This window comes from Onychomys torridus, chromosome 6 (assembly GCF_903995425.1).
Source record: "Onychomys torridus chromosome 6, mOncTor1.1, whole genome shotgun sequence".
NCBI lineage: Eukaryota > Metazoa > Chordata > Mammalia > Rodentia > Cricetidae > Onychomys > Onychomys torridus.
Genome location: NC_050448.1, coordinates 71,125,550 through 71,140,766, shown reverse-complemented (window position 1 = coordinate 71,140,766; position 15,217 = coordinate 71,125,550). Strand labels below are relative to the sequence as shown.

Below are 15,217 nucleotides of genomic sequence, written 5' to 3'. Positions count from 1 at the left end.
TGCTGATTATTCTCCTCCAGGACTGCCTAGAAGCTGGAGCCTAAAACAGGGCCTCAACATTGGCTTAAGGAACACCTCTTGGAAGGCACAGCTCATGTGTATATGTCACCAAAGTACTGTGACCACACTAAGAAGACCGAACCCCAGAAACAAGGAACAGATCGTATCTCCACTTATTGTCACTCCTAAGGACCTGTGCTTCACATCTCTGGAACTCTAGGCACTGTTGGGCTGGAGGTCCGGGTTCCCAGAGGGGGTGTGGCATAGCATGAGTCTGACTGGGTGACAACCATTAGTGGATACCAAGGGCACTTTGGAACTTTTATAGCCAGGGACCAATAGATCTAAGAGAGACAGGAATAATAATAGCCCATGGCCACCGGAGGAGACACACTCTGTTGCAGAAGGCATGTAGAAATTGTCAGTGTGAAAAACAGTCTTGGAGCTGGAGAGACTGCTTGGGGTTAAGAGCACCTCCTGCTCTTCCAAAGGACCTGAATTCAGGTTCTGTGACTGCTTGTAACTCCATTTCATGGGTCTTGATGCCCTTTCTGGCCTCTTTCAGGCACTTACACATGCATGGCGGCATACAGACACAGACATATGAACAAAACACAGACACAGACATAAGAAAGAAAACAATTAAAAAAAAAAAAAAAGCCAGGAGTGGCACACGCCTTAAATCCCAGCACTCGGGAGGCAGAACCAGGTGGATCTCTGTGAGTTCGAGGCCAGCCTGGTCTACAGAGTGAGTTCCAGGACAGGCTCCAAAGCTGCACAGAGAAACCCTGTCTCGAAAATCAAAAAAAAAAAAAAAAAAAAAAAAAAAAAAAGAAAAAAAAGAAAAAGAAAAAACTGGTAATAGCAAAAACCATTCACATCTGACACCATTTAGTACCAGAAGCTTGATATTCTTTTTTTTTTTTTTTTAAGATTTATTTATTTATTATGTATACAGAAGAGGGTGCCAGATCTCATTACAGATGGTTTTGAGCCACCATGTGGTTGCTGGGAATTGAACTCAGGACCTCTGGAAGAGCTGTCAGTGCTCTTAACCTCTGAGCCATCTCTCCAGCCCCTTGATATTCTTTTTGTTTTGTTTTGTTTGTTTGTTTTGGTTTTGTTTTTTTCGGGACAGAGTTTCTCTGTGTAGCTTTGGAGCCTGTCCCGACTCTCTGTAGCCCAGTCTGGCCTCGAACTCAAAGAGATCCACCTGCCTCTGCCTCCTGAGTGCTGGGATTAAAGGTGTGCACCACTGCCCGTCACAAGCTTGATATTCTTTTTGTTTTTTGAATGCTGAATGCTGTTTATTGAAGGAGGGAGGAGGTCTTAAATACAGGCTTACAGCACAATGGGAGAACAGAAGGAGGGCAGAAGTTCTCTTCTGATGTTTTTTTCTGTTGTTGTTTGTTTGTTTGTTTGTTTTTTTTTGAGATGAGGATTGAACCCCAGGCCTTACACTTGCTAGGCAAGTGCTCTACCACTGAGCTAAATCCCCAACCCGCTTCTGATGTTTTACAATCTTGCATCTAGGCAGTTAACACCCAATATGCTGGATACACAGACAAGGAGCTTCCCTTAAGCATTCAGGAGGGTGGAATCTGGCAGGGAATTGGCATAGGGAGGATATCAAGGTCAAGGTCAGCAAGCAAGGCAACAGTTACCCAAAACGGGAGCCAGGACCCTACAGGTTCCCCCCCCCCCTTTTACTAAAAATGAGCTTCTGACTTAGGTTGCATGGGACGTCAGCAGGTCACCTTACCCGTCATGGAGACACTTGTCCAGGCCACACAGGCATTCTGTCTTAGGTTGGTGAGCACCCCCCAGGTATTACCTGTCTCTGAATACTCATTAGCTTGATATTCTTGATTGATGCAGTTTAATAGCTTGCCATATCAGCAGTTTTGTACAGTTTACAAAGCAAACTATCCTTTTCCCTCTAACTGGGCAAGGGAACATCTTTGTTTCTGATTGTACTTTTGTGAACTCTGTGTTACTGTCAAGGGGTCTGGAGCAAGTTGTTTTTCTGTCAATTAAAGAATTAAAAAGCAGAAGAGATCTCTAGTGCATCAGGTAGTGACGGCAAGGAGACTCTCAGACACAGTTGCAGAAGCAATGGAGGAGAGCCGTGTTTTTAAAGGGGAGGAAACACACACAGACACACACACCACATGCATAGACACCACACGTGCACATACACACTCACACACACATCACACATGTACACACTCATCACACACATATTTTTTTACTCTTTTTTAGGGAGCCCACCACCCAGCTCCCAAATAAATCACACACAGAGGCTTATTCTTTTTTTTTTTTTTTTTTAAGATTTATTTATTATGTATACAGTGTTCTGCCTGCAGGCCAGAAGAGGACGCTAGATCTCATACAGATGGTTGGGAGCCACCATGTAGTTGCTGGGAATTGAACTCAGGACCTCTGGAAGAGCAGCCAGGGCTCTTAACCTCTGAGCCATCTCTCCAGCCCCAGGGGCTTATTCTTAATTATGAATGCCTGGCCTTAGCTTGGTTTGTTTCTTGCCAGCTTTTTAAACTTTATCCCACTTACCTTTTGCCTCTGGGCTCTTCCCGCTCTCTTACTTCTGTAAATCTTACTCTTACTCCATGGCTGGCTGTGTAGATAGGTGGCTGGCCCCTGGTGTCCTCCGTGTCCTCCTCTGGCTACTTCTTCCTCTTTCTCCCAGATCTTCTATTTATTCTCTCTGTCTGCCAGCCCCACCTATCCTTTCTCCTGCTTTGCTATTGGCCATTCAGCTTTTTATTAGACCATCAGGTGTTTTAGACAGGCACAGTAACACAGCTTCACAGAGTTAAACAAATGCAACATAAACAAAAGTAATACACCTTAAAATAATATTCTACAACACACACACACACACACACACACACACACACACACACACACCAGACAGGCAAGGGCTCACACAATGACCTCCTGCAAAGCAGAGGGCCGGCACTTCCTCTCCTGGAGGACTAGGGGTTTTCAGGGTCTTTGGTGGGAATGGGGGTCCCCTTTCCCTATTTAGGGTTGCTCAGTTTAGACAAAGAAAGGGAAGCTGATAAGCGCACAGCTTTGGGTAAATACATCCGGGGCAGGCCTGGAGCTTACCTGACCAGCGCGTGGTGGAGGGGGGCAGGCATGGGTGAGCTGTAGGGGGCGCTACTGCGGGAGAAAGAGCCGGCCAGCCTTCGCCTCTGGTCAGAGGGATAAAAAGGAGCCAGAAGTCTCCCTGTTGTGAGTTTGCTTTTAAATCTGTTTCACTCTGAGTCCTGCGTACAGACCTGCGTCTTGAGGCCAGGACTTAGAATTTCTCTGGTTATCATGAGAAGTAAAAGCATGCTGACACATGACAAAGTGCTTCACAGAGCAACTTCCCCAATTTCTCAGTGAAGGGAGAGCTGGGGGTTTGCACGCAGACGTGTCCAGCAGCTTGACACCGCGACACCTCCCAATCAAGTTACAGAACAGAAAGGAAATGGGCCAGGATTTAGATCCTTGATAGGCAGACACATAGGGAGGCGACAGATAGTAGATACGGCAAACCACTTGCTTTTTTCTGGGACTCCTGACCAGAGACAAAGACCGAATGGCTGGGTGGGCTTTTCCTCCGGCCAGCAGGGCCAGGCAGCGCCGTCCGAGCTAAGGCCGGATTAGAGCATGCTTATCCAGAACTGTGGGCCTATCCGTTTCTGTCTTTATTGAAATCGACCAGCCCTAAATTAGGGGAAGACCCCTCAAAGATCCTTAGGCCTCAACCCCTCCAGAAGAGGCGGGTTCCTGAGATCATCCGAATCCTTCTGTGCGCCCTGCTCCGTGTGTTCTTCCTCACCCAAATAAAAACCTTCCTTCACCGGTTGATTCTGTCCGCTGGGTCCGAGATGTACCCTTTTGCTACCTGTCCCGCAACGCATTTCCTGCCTTTAGTTCTTTAAATGGCAGAGAAAACAAAACTCAATCAAAACCCCTAGATAGTAACAGAAGGAAGAAGAAAACAAAAAAAACAAAAACAAAAAACACCAAACCTTCGGGGGGCGGCGTGGCTCGCTGGCGCCATCCCGTGGTCATCTGGGTACACCGCAGTCAGCGTGCGGCTGCGTCGCCGTTGACCATGCTCGCGGGCCCACGTGACCCGAACCTTGTGAATGATTGCTTTCCCCCAGGGGGCAGGGGCGAAATGATCTAGATTGGGTCTGCGGCAGCAGAAGGCACGTGGAAGGCGGCCGTGCGTGCCCGGCTCCCGCGGGTGCAGGGAAGGGCGCCCGCTCGCGGGCGGACTCAGCGTTCGGCGATGATTCTTTCCAGAGCTGCGCAAGCTCAGCAGCTCCGGAGGCTGGCAGGAGTGCGCAGCCGCAGAACTACCGGGGGCTAGGCCGATTAGCGCGCCCTCTAGTGGCCACCTGTGGGGCTCGCAGCCGCCGCCGAGGAGGAGACTCAGTTTACCGCCTGGTTCGCCCCGCGGCTGCCGCCGGGGACGCCAAGGAGTCAGCCGAAGACTGCGACCTCCGCCCCCTCCGGGTCAGAGTACACAGCCTCCCCGCCGGTTCCAGCGTAGACGGAAGGAAGGAAACCCGGATCAGCCGAGCCAGCGAGCCGGCACCAGCCCAGCGGATCCCTAAGGAGGAGTCTCCTGAACTGAGAACGAGGCATCCCGAAGGCATCTGATGCCGCTGATGAGGAGGAGAGTGGGTCGGCCTGCCTTTTGGGGGAGGTGTGGTGTGGTGGTGGGAGCCTTCGTTGCTAGACCAGTGCAGGAGGGGCTTGGCTTCCTCTTGTGATGAACTTCCATGCCTGGGTACAAAGCAGGCAATTAGTTGGGAGGATGGATCAGGATGGTGGTGTCATTTTCCAGGCTTGCTATGGAGAACCACAAACTCATTCCGGGGTGGGGGTGTCTGGGCCCATTGCAGAATGCTCAGAGGTTTCTAGGCTTACCTAGGGATAAAACAGGAATAGCCGAATCCAGGCAGGGCGTTCCATTACTCAGTACTTTCAGAATTTACAGATTACCCCCTAGGAAGGCCTACAATTAGCCCAGATCTACTACTGGTAGACGGCCCTCAGGGGCCACAGACTTGGAGACTAAGGCGGGGCTGACCGGGGCGGGGAGGGCAGCTTGTGCTGGAGAGTGCCAGGAGAGCTACTGAGAAATGGTCACATAGATAATATTTTGGAGGAAGGTCAACAAAACTTTCTGATTCACTAACAGGAAATGAGAGAAGGTGGAGGTCATGGCCCAGAACATAAAACATTCCAATTGCTGAGCCGAGGAGCAAGTAGAACAGGGCAGGACCGGTATAGAAAGCAGCAAGAACTTTGGATAAATACATTATTTAAGGTTTTTTTTTTTTTTTGTTTTGTTTTTGTTTTTTTTTTTTTTTGATTTTTCAAGACAGGGTTTGTTCTGGAACTCACTCAGTAGACCAGGCTGGCCTCGAACTCAGAGATCCACCTGCCTCTGCCTCCTGAGTGCTGGGATTAAAGGCATACACCACCACCGCTCCACTATTTAAGATTCTTTTAGACACCGTCTCGTCTCCCTGGCTGGTCTGGAACTTGCTCGATACAGACTACTTACCTAGTGCTGGGATTCCAAGTGTGCACTGCAGTGGGATGGGTGCTGGTGACCGAACCAGCAGGACTTCCTGCAGGCCGGGCAAGCACATTCCACACTGAGCGGCACCCCCACTTCCCTTATTTAAGATTCTTATTAAACCTAAATATTACCTTTGAGTCTAGAATGTTAGACTCCAGTATATGTGACATAGTGTAAGTGGACGAGTGCATATAGAAAGGCTGAACTTTTTGCTCCGTAGATTTTAGAGGCTTGGTGGCTTGTCTGGGCCTTTCCCCTGCCCCAGCCCCGTGCTCCCGTGATGGTCTGTGGCAGACACAAAAGAAGAGGAAGTGGTAATAGCATCTGGTATTTTAACCCTGGAGGAGAAATGAATGCAGAGAGATTAATCCTGCATTAAACCCCTGTCTCCCATTCCTTGTCTTCCTTAGGTTGATAATAATTGCTACAAAAATAATCATTGTCTCTACTTACCGGCACATGCCTGTTGACCAGGTCCTCTGTTTAGTGGTTTGCTTATGTGTCTCTTATTTATCTTCACGGCTCCAGTTAAAGTTTGTTTTGTTATTGTTGTCTTTATAGATAATGGGAAAAGCCTTCGCTTAAAGAGCTCATCTGGGATGTTGAACAAGTTGTAGAGGCAAATGCACACCTTTTTGTTATTTTCCATAAAGTCTCTCCATGTAACTCAGGCTGGCACCAATTCTGCAGGGACCCCTCCTTCTCAGACGCCCAACTGCTGGGTTACAGAACGGAACTGCCAAACCTAATTGTAGCATAATTAAAGATCTGTTCACCTGGTCCCACACATATTTGTCTTGTTTTGTTTTTTCTGACTACATTGTTAATCCACCTACCTGTTAACGTGCAATGGGTTTCCCGAGTCCTTCCCCGACCTTTGTGTTTCCTCTCCCCTTCCCTTTCCCCACTTTTTGAATGTACCCCAACTCTGGGGCGTGCTGATTCCAGAGAGAAGCACGGTAAGGTTTTCTGCCCTTAGTTGAAAAGGAGCAGGGAGGAGGGCTGAGACATACACAGCTATCTGTCCTGTAGAAGTGGGAGTGGGGTTTCTCTGCTCTCTCTCCAACACAAATCTGCTCCATCACTTTGCTCACAGCTCCACTGTCAGTTCACTGCCTCAGCTTAGTCTTAGTGAAACAACAGGCCACATTGAGTTTCCCACGGGATCTGTGGAGCCCTGTGCCTTTAAGAGGAAGGCCATCGTGCTTCTGGGCCTTAGGAACTTGTCACACAGGCTGAGAACTTGCCTGTATGACACATGAGAGAGAAACCGTGCCTGGTGGGTGCGACTGTGTTTCCTTTCAACGAAGTTGTCCTGTGACAAAGATACAAGCACACAAAGACAAAACAAACAATAAAAATAGGAGATTGTCTTAGCTCATAATGCTCTGGAGAATGCCTGAGGCTTTGCTTGTGTCTCAGGAACTGACATTTATACTTTATTTATCTTCCAAAATTGACCTTTAGGCAAGAGATTGTCCTTGCGATTGGGAAGACTAGGTTTAATCATCTATTTAATATGTATGAGAACCTGTACCTTTATAAATATCAATTAACACTATTAAGAAAGTTCCTCTAGGCCATTTCTGCCTCTTAGAAGCATTATTAGGTGTAGTATCGTTAATCCATGTAAGAAGTTTTGGAGTTGGGCCTGACCTGTTGGTACAAGCAAGATTACAACTGGCTTCTCTGGGCTGAGGCAGGAGGATCACCTGTCTGGAAAACTTAGTCAGCCCTAGTCCCAAGAAGCAAGAAGAGGCTGAGTCTGTATCTTTGTGGTAGAATGCCTGCTTCCCACATGTGAGACCCTAGATTCAGCCCCTGGTGGCAGGAGACAAAGCGTAATTCCAAGCTCATGTGGTGTTGAGAACCTTTAAAACTCCCAGCACTTGGCAAGCAGAGGCAAGAGGCTGTCTGTGAGTCTGAGGCCATCCTGGTCTACGTGGGAGTTCCAGGACAATCAAGACTTCATAGACCCTGTCTCAAAACAAACAAACACAAATAATAAAGTTAAAAAAATCCTGTCTATTAGATGGCGGGCAATCTCCAGGCAGTGATGTCACAAGATTAACCAGACACAGTGGCTTTTGGCTTCCTAGACTTTTAGTACCTAGAAAGAAAGATGGGGCGTGAAAGCAGTGACCCTGAGAACGCCGGTGAGCATTCATAGGAGGCACTGCTGGCAGAGATGGGATGGACACGCTCTCACTGAGTGCTGGAGGCTTATTGCCTTAGCTACTTTTCTGTTGTGGTGGCGTGAATAGGAATTGAAGGCCCAGGAATATGGAAGTATAAAATTATAAACTTAAAAATAAAAACTGACAACCCTCAGCTTGGCTAGAAAAAAAAAAAAAAATTAACCTTTAACTGGGCCCTTCCGTGTTTTACAATGGGCAGCTCTGTCAACGGCCCAAGTGTTATGGTGGCACACACCTTTAATCCCAGCACTCGGGAGGCAGAGGCAGGTGGATCTCTGTGAGTTCGAGGCCAGCCTGGGCTACCAAGTGAGTTCCAGGAAAGGAGCAAAACTACACAGAGACCCTGTCTTGAAAAACCAAAACCAAACAAACAAACAAACAAAAACAAACTAAAAACTAGCCCTCCTATGGAATTAATATACAATTAACTAATATATTGTATATTAAGGTTGGCAATGGAAAGCAGGATTCTACTCTCTCCCTACTCTCCACTCCCCACCCTTCCCTAAACCCCAAACACTAGGATGTAGAAAATCTGGGACTCCATAGGGTCTTTCTGGGTTGGGGAATCCTTGGGCTGCAGCTCAGGTGGTAGGGCTTGTCCAGCATGCAGGAAGCCAAGTGCTTACTCCTCAGTACGGCATGCAACCACACAAAGAGACACATGCCTGGAATTCCAGCATTCAGGTGAGGTAGGAGGGTCAGAAATTCAAGATCATTCTTAATACTTAAGGAGTTTGAGGCCAGCATGGGCAGCTTGACATCCTGTCTAAAAAAAAAAATAATGGAGTATAGTGTAGACTGGTTAGTTGGTTAGTTGGTACAAAACTCAAAGCCAATAAAGTTGTTTGTTCCATATCTTGCCTTCCCTTCTTCCTCATGTGACATGGAGGACACACTCCTTAACCATTCAGACTTACAAAGGTCAAAAACAAAGTAGCTTGTAGAGAGGGAACAATGTTCCAGGGAAAAACTGGCAGACGTGGTATGGGAGCTACTGGGAGAAGAAAATTGATAAAGACCAGAAATAGTTGACTAAGGCATTCTGGGGAAATAAACACAAAATCTTCAAATGCAATGTTTGCTGACAAGATAATGTTGAGGAAGCAGTGGCCTGGTCTCAATTTGACTATGACTTTGAGGACTCACTGGAAAGATACAGAGTCACATGAATAAGCATTTTCATAGCTTACAAATACCACACTTATTTAAAAAAAACATAATGATTTCTAACTTTAACTGAGTCATATCCTAAGCGTTCCCAAGTTTTGTCACAATAAGACAGAATTCAGATTTTTAACCCTAGATTTCATAGCTCCTTCATTTCTTATCCTAACTCATTCTGCTATAATTATAATAGAGTAGATCTCTGACTATCTTTTCAGCTTCTCCAATATATATGTATTTTATTGTAAGACTTATTTCTTTAATTGTATGGGAGTTTGGCCTACATTTGTATGTGCCCCATGTGTGTGCAGTACCTGGGGAGGCCAGAAGAGGGAGTCAGATCCCCCAGAGCTAGAAACACCGACAGTTGTGAGCTACCATACAGGTGCTAGGAATCTAAAACCTACCCTTGGAAGAACAGCCAGTGCTTTTAACTGCTGAGTCATCTCTGCTATCCTATCAATTATGCATGTGTGGGAAACCCCTAGCTGGCCTGGCCAGGGTATCCCACTCTTGCAGGGAACCATGCTGGCATGCTGGGCAGATGCAGTGGTGGGCTGGTGGGCGACTCACTCCATGAGGGCATGGCAGTGAGGTGGTGGGTGGACATTCATAACCCAGACACCACATCTGCATGGAAATGGTTTATTATAATAGAGAGACAAAGAGGAGAGAGAGAGAGAGAGGTCTAGAGATGCACATCTTGTGAGAGCGCAGGGGGAGAGGGAGGGAGGAAGGGAGGGAGGGAGGGAGAGAAAGACAGAGACAGAGACAGAGAGACAGAGACAGAGAGACAGAGAGAGAGAGGTAGGAAGGGGCAGAGTTTTTCCTTCAGAAGAGGCTTCTATGTCAGGATGCAGGGCTGCCCCAAGGGGCGGAATTTCAAGGGGCAAGTCAGAATATTAACAATCTCTCCGATTTCTTTCCTTTAATTTAGACAGTCTCCTTTTCATAGAACTACTTTAGGCATGGTGCTACAGGCTTGTAATCCTGCACTTAGATTAAGATTTTGAGATTAGCCGAGGATTTATCTTATTATTGTTGGGTAGCCACCAGAGAACACTGCTTAGACATGGGTTTAAGCCAAGAGAAAGTCTTTATTAGCCAACCAGCAACTATACTGGGTGTTGGGGATCCCAATTTAACACAAAGCCTTTTCAGGGTGAGCTTTTAAGCACAAAAATCATATTCTGGTTGACATACTGCAGTTAACAAGAACCATTAGCCAGAAGCAGAACTACAGAATCTAAAAAGCAAGGTTAGTACATTTTGAGACTTTCCCAGAACTGTGGATTTAGATGGATTAGGCCTTTGTTTTCATTTTGACATGTCTACTGTCTGTGAGCTGAGTTTCACAGCCTGAATGGTATTTCCATCATGGAGTCAGCTGTGCTAAGGTCTGGGACCTGTTACATTTACCAAAAACAAAACCAAACATCAATAACTGGACAAATGGCTCCGTGACTAAGAGTATTCGTCTGCTCTTACTGAGGACCTGAGTTCAGTTCCCAGCAACCACGCACATCTGTTACTCCAGTTCTGGGGGATCTGGCGCCCTCCTCTAAACTCCCTGGGCAACAGGTATGCCTGTAGTGAACATACATACACATAGGCAAAAGACCCATACACGTAAACAACCACAAAACCAAACCCAAGCCCCAAGTGTATACCACTTAAACTATCTTGTGCATTTAAGGACATACCTTACTCTTTCACTGCTGGGCTTCCAGAGCATTGCCAGGGGACAGTCTGGTTTTATTGGTTAATTCAGTCTTCGTGGACTAGGGAAGTCTTTGCTATCCTGTTGGTTCTGTTCTTACTCAGATTTACTTTCCTTGAGTTTAAAAGCTTAACTTGTTCTCACCTTCCCTTCAGTCCCTTTGCCTGCCTCTGCCTCCTGAGTGCTGGGGCTGAAGGCTTGCACCACCAGGCACGCCTTCCTGCAATCCGCTCTTAGCCTGACGTGTCCTCTGCTTACTTGCAGATTCCAGCACACGGTGATCTCATTGATATTCTAAAGACTGTGCGGCTTTTATTTTGAAGTCCCTTTTAACCTGTGGACGTTTCCGTAGATTGTGGGGGAGTGCTTGTTTTATTGTTTTGTTATCAGTGAGTGTATCCTTTACGATTTTAATTTCCCAAAAGTGGTGGCCAGTTTTGGTCAGTGTTCTGTGTGAGTTTGAAAATAATGTAAACTTTGAATGCAATATAGTGTAGGCATGAGTTATGATTTAGTCTTGTGAGATATGTTTTCCAAAATCCTTATATCCACAATGGAGGTTTCAGTCAACTTGGTCACTTCCTGGAGATTGTATAAATATTATTCTCAATTTTAAGATGAGGAAGCATTCCCAATCAGACCTCAGAATAAGTCACACAGCAGCTGGCTTGTTGCATAGCGTACACACGGTACATTGGTACTCAGAGGTTTTAGGAATTACTCTTCTACATCTACACCATCTTTCCATACTTCCAGGGATGGTCTGCATGTGAAGTTTTGTTGACACCTGCAAATTGTGGGTCTAATCCATCTGAGGGACTCAGTCAATGCTTACAATCTCAAATATAATTTTTGTTTTTGAGGTAAGGATGTCATGATGTAGCCTTTGCCTGTAGACCATGCTGGCCTTGAACTCATAGTGATTCACTTACCTCTGCTGGGATTAAAGGTGTGTGCCACCATGCTCAGCCAAATATTTCTTCATGCTAGGAAGTTTCTTAGTTTTGATTTGTCTTTATAATCTATGCAACATGACTTTTTCCTCAGAACTGAGCCAAAGACTTCCCAGTTATGACCCTCTATAAACACACTCCCACCATCACAGATGATAATTTTTCTTTCTGTCTACCCAAGTTTATCTTATTTTTTTTTTCCTGTAGGCAAATGATTGGAATTCAGGTTTTACTGTGATGAACTCTCCTAATATCCTAAAATTCCTGTTTACTTATTTATTGCATTTCCATGTTTGAGCACTCAGGCCAGAAAGTGATTTCTGAGAATCACTTCTTGCCTTCCATCAATTGCCTTTGTCACAGGATCAAACTCAGGTCACCGGGCAAGCACCTCTGCCCATGAGCCGTGCTTGCCAGCCCTCAGACTGTACTCTTAACGGATTTTTGTTTTCCAGGGGTCTAGGGGTAGGGAATGGTCACTTAGAACAATTTCTATCACCTAGTGTCAGGAAACCAGTATAAAACTATGACAATCCAAGTTTAGATACTTAAAATGACACATGAAAAACAAACAAACAAACAAACAAAAACACCAAAGCCATCAGAGGACTTGACAAGCAAATCCTCCAATTTTCATAGTGTGGACATCTCAGAAAACAAGGTTATTCCCTTGGATGGCTAACCCCACTGTTCATATGTGCATACAGTCATTAGCACACCTTTTTCCTGTTTATTATTCTCCAAGAGTCTTCACTAAGTAGCCAAGTAGGATGAAATACAGGGGGCCGGAGAGATGGCTCAGAGGTTAAGAGCACTGGCTGCTCTATACAATTCCTGGCACCCATGTGGCAGCTCACAACTGAATGTAACTCCAGTTCCAGGGGACACCACCATATCCATGGCAAAACACCAATGAAATATTTAAAATTTTAAATAAAAAAAATACAGTATTAGAGAGAAAATAGCAGAAATGAGTTGTAGGTAATTTCTTTGCTCTTGGCTCCCTTTTGTGTTAAATCATCAAAATTCAGAGCTGTCAACTAAAAGCTGGGAAAGGAGTGTTTAATATAAGTACTTCCCTCCTGAGGGTACTGACGTGAAACACGCCACTTCTTTTTGTTTTGTTTTGTTTTTTCCTGAGACAGTGTTTTCTTTGTGTAGCCCTGGCTGTCCTGAACTAGCTCTGTAGACCAGGCTGTCCTTGAACTCACAGAGATCCGCCTGAGTGCTGGGATTAAAGGCACATGCCACCACCGCCCAGTTTACACCATCATTTGATTGTAAGTTATTACCAAAAACTTGCCAAAGATTATATAGACTGGGTCTCACTCTGGCTGGCCTAGATATGAATCTGCCCTCTGGAGTGCTGGGTTTAAAGGCATGGGCCACCATCAAGTTTAAAAACCCACTTTCCCCGCTACTGGGTCACATAAAAGACACTTTCGAAGTTTCTACAGAAGCACGTTCTGCAAGAGGTCTAGACGCCTTACTGGAAAGATGATGTTTTATCCAGTAAGGAGTTTAACACAAGATGCTTAGGGAAGTGGCCTCAGAGGGCTAAAAATCCACGAGCGAACTTGTCGGGAGAGAAAGAGCTAGAAGTACAATGGCTTCCTACCCGACCCACTGATAACTACTTAACTGGCTCCAGCTTTAAGTCCATTATCCCGTTAAACCCTAACCAACCTAGAAACGGCTCCGTTTCATTCATTTTGGCAGGAAGAGAGTCAGAAAAAGAAAACCTTTCTGAGCAGCATTCAATTCTTGGTGAGGGTTAGGACTCAGTCTCAGGCCCGTGGTGACACCACCGTTAGTGCTCACAGAAAAGCCAGTTATGCTGTGCAAACTGCTCCTAGGCCGACGCTGTCCTTAAAAACACGCGTGGAGTCAGTCGGGCAGTGAAATGGCGCAGCAGGCAGGACTTGCCGCCAAGCCGCCCTCACTCACCCCACCCCCGCGGCCCCGAAGGTGGGGTAGGAGGGAGGCGAGACTCCAAGCACTTAAATTCCATACATGCTTGTAACTTAGTCTATGGGATATTCAGTCTTCACCAAGCAATCCATAATAACCTAAACTGGAAAGATCCAGTTTGAGTGTTATTAGAGTAGCATGTTAACAGAGTTTCTGAAGACCATCCTGCTCAGCAGCATTGGGTACACAGCAGCCTGATGCCAGTGACTGCCCCCACATCATGCGCTAGGCAGATCTAATGATTTCCGGATGCCCCAAGGCAGTGAGGGACTAACTGTGCAGCTTGAAGTCACAAGAAATGGTAAGGTTAACTTGAGGTCGGCTCAGACTACAACAGCAATATCTAATAGCTACGTGGGTAAGAGTACAGACTTATCTCATATCTTGTACGTGATGCGCCAGACTCTGCCGCGCCCAAGATTCTTTGAAACGCTTGGTATTGCACCAGAGCCCGCAAGGAAGCCAGTCACCGCCCCACCTTACCTAAGCAAGCGGTCATAGGTATTAGTGGTTACAGCTCTTTCTTGGAGAGCTTAAGTGGCTCTGAAAAGAGCCTTTGGGGTAAAGTCGATCAATCACGTCTTGGCTGCGCTTTACTTGGAGCTGGTGTACTTGGTGACCGCCTTGGTGCCCTCGGACACGGCGTGCTTAGCCAGCTCCCCGGGCAGCAGCAGGCGCACGGCCGTCTGGATCTCCCGTGAAGTGATGGTGGAGCGCTTGTTGTAATGCGCCAGGCGTGAAGCTTCGCCTGCGATGCGCTCGAAAATATCGTTCACGAAGGAGTTCATGATGCCCATGGCCTTGGACGAGATGCCGGTGTCCGGGTGCACTTGCTTCAGCACCTTGTACACGTAGACAGAATAGCTCTCCTTTCGGCTGCGCTTGCGCTTCTTGCCGTCCTTCTTCTGTACTTTGGTGACGGCTTTCTTCGAGCCCTTCTTGGGAGCAGGAGCAGATTTCGCCGGGTCGGGCATTTTCCTCCGCGTTCAAAGACTTCACCGCAAAATGGACGAAGAGAGAACGGAGTGTGGCAGCGCGGCTGGTTATGCGCTACTTATAGAGCTCGTATGCAAATGAAGGCTCTCACAGTACTACGTTTTTATTGGCCAATTTACACTGGTGTTAGCGTCAAGTAGGCGGAGCCTTCGCAAATAGAGTCTGGCAGCGCGCCTTGACGGTGGTTAAGAGGCTCCCTAGCCAATCGCAGCTCTCCATTTCCTGGTAGCTGGTAAATGAGAGGGGCAGTTCCCCTTCACCTGTCCGTCTCCCTTTCACTCATTGGTTGATTCCTAAGCACCAGGTTGAAACAAGTTAACTTTTCCTTTTATGGGCTATCCTGCTTGATGGTTGACTTGAAATTGATTTCCTATGGTCATGTTTCCACTCGAGAATCCGTGTCTCCTAGAATTCCTCCTTAGCTTGACACCCAAACTGATGATAGGAAGGTTCAACCTTGATTTGTGGCTACTCACAACTGTTAGGTCTGATACATTTGGGGATATGCTTGAAATATTGGAAAATTAAGGCCAGGCTTTGCCTGACCCTCATTTCAAAGCTGACACAGCTGCTCTTAATGACAACGGAGGTGGCT

The 15,217-nt window shown here is 46.6% G+C and overlaps 1 protein-coding gene across 1 annotated transcript; it reads right to left on the bottom strand.

Moving 5' to 3' along the window:
* Positions 1-12,871: 12,871 nt before the first annotated feature.
* LOC118585704 (histone H2B type 2-F) lies at positions 12,872-14,637 on the bottom strand. Its single transcript, XM_036190550.1, has one exon. It carries the CDS (start codon positions 14,598-14,600, stop codon positions 14,220-14,222), a length of 381 nt encoding a protein of 126 aa, XP_036046443.1. The 5' UTR covers positions 14,601-14,637; the 3' UTR covers positions 12,872-14,219.
* Positions 14,638-15,217: the final 580 nt, after the last annotated feature.

What these genes read in the sequence shown, in the direction of transcription:
- LOC118585704 (XM_036190550.1), bottom strand. Translation starts at nt 14,600, where the DNA reads ATGCCCGACCCGGCGAAATCTGCTCCTGCTCCCAAGAAGGGCTCGAAG.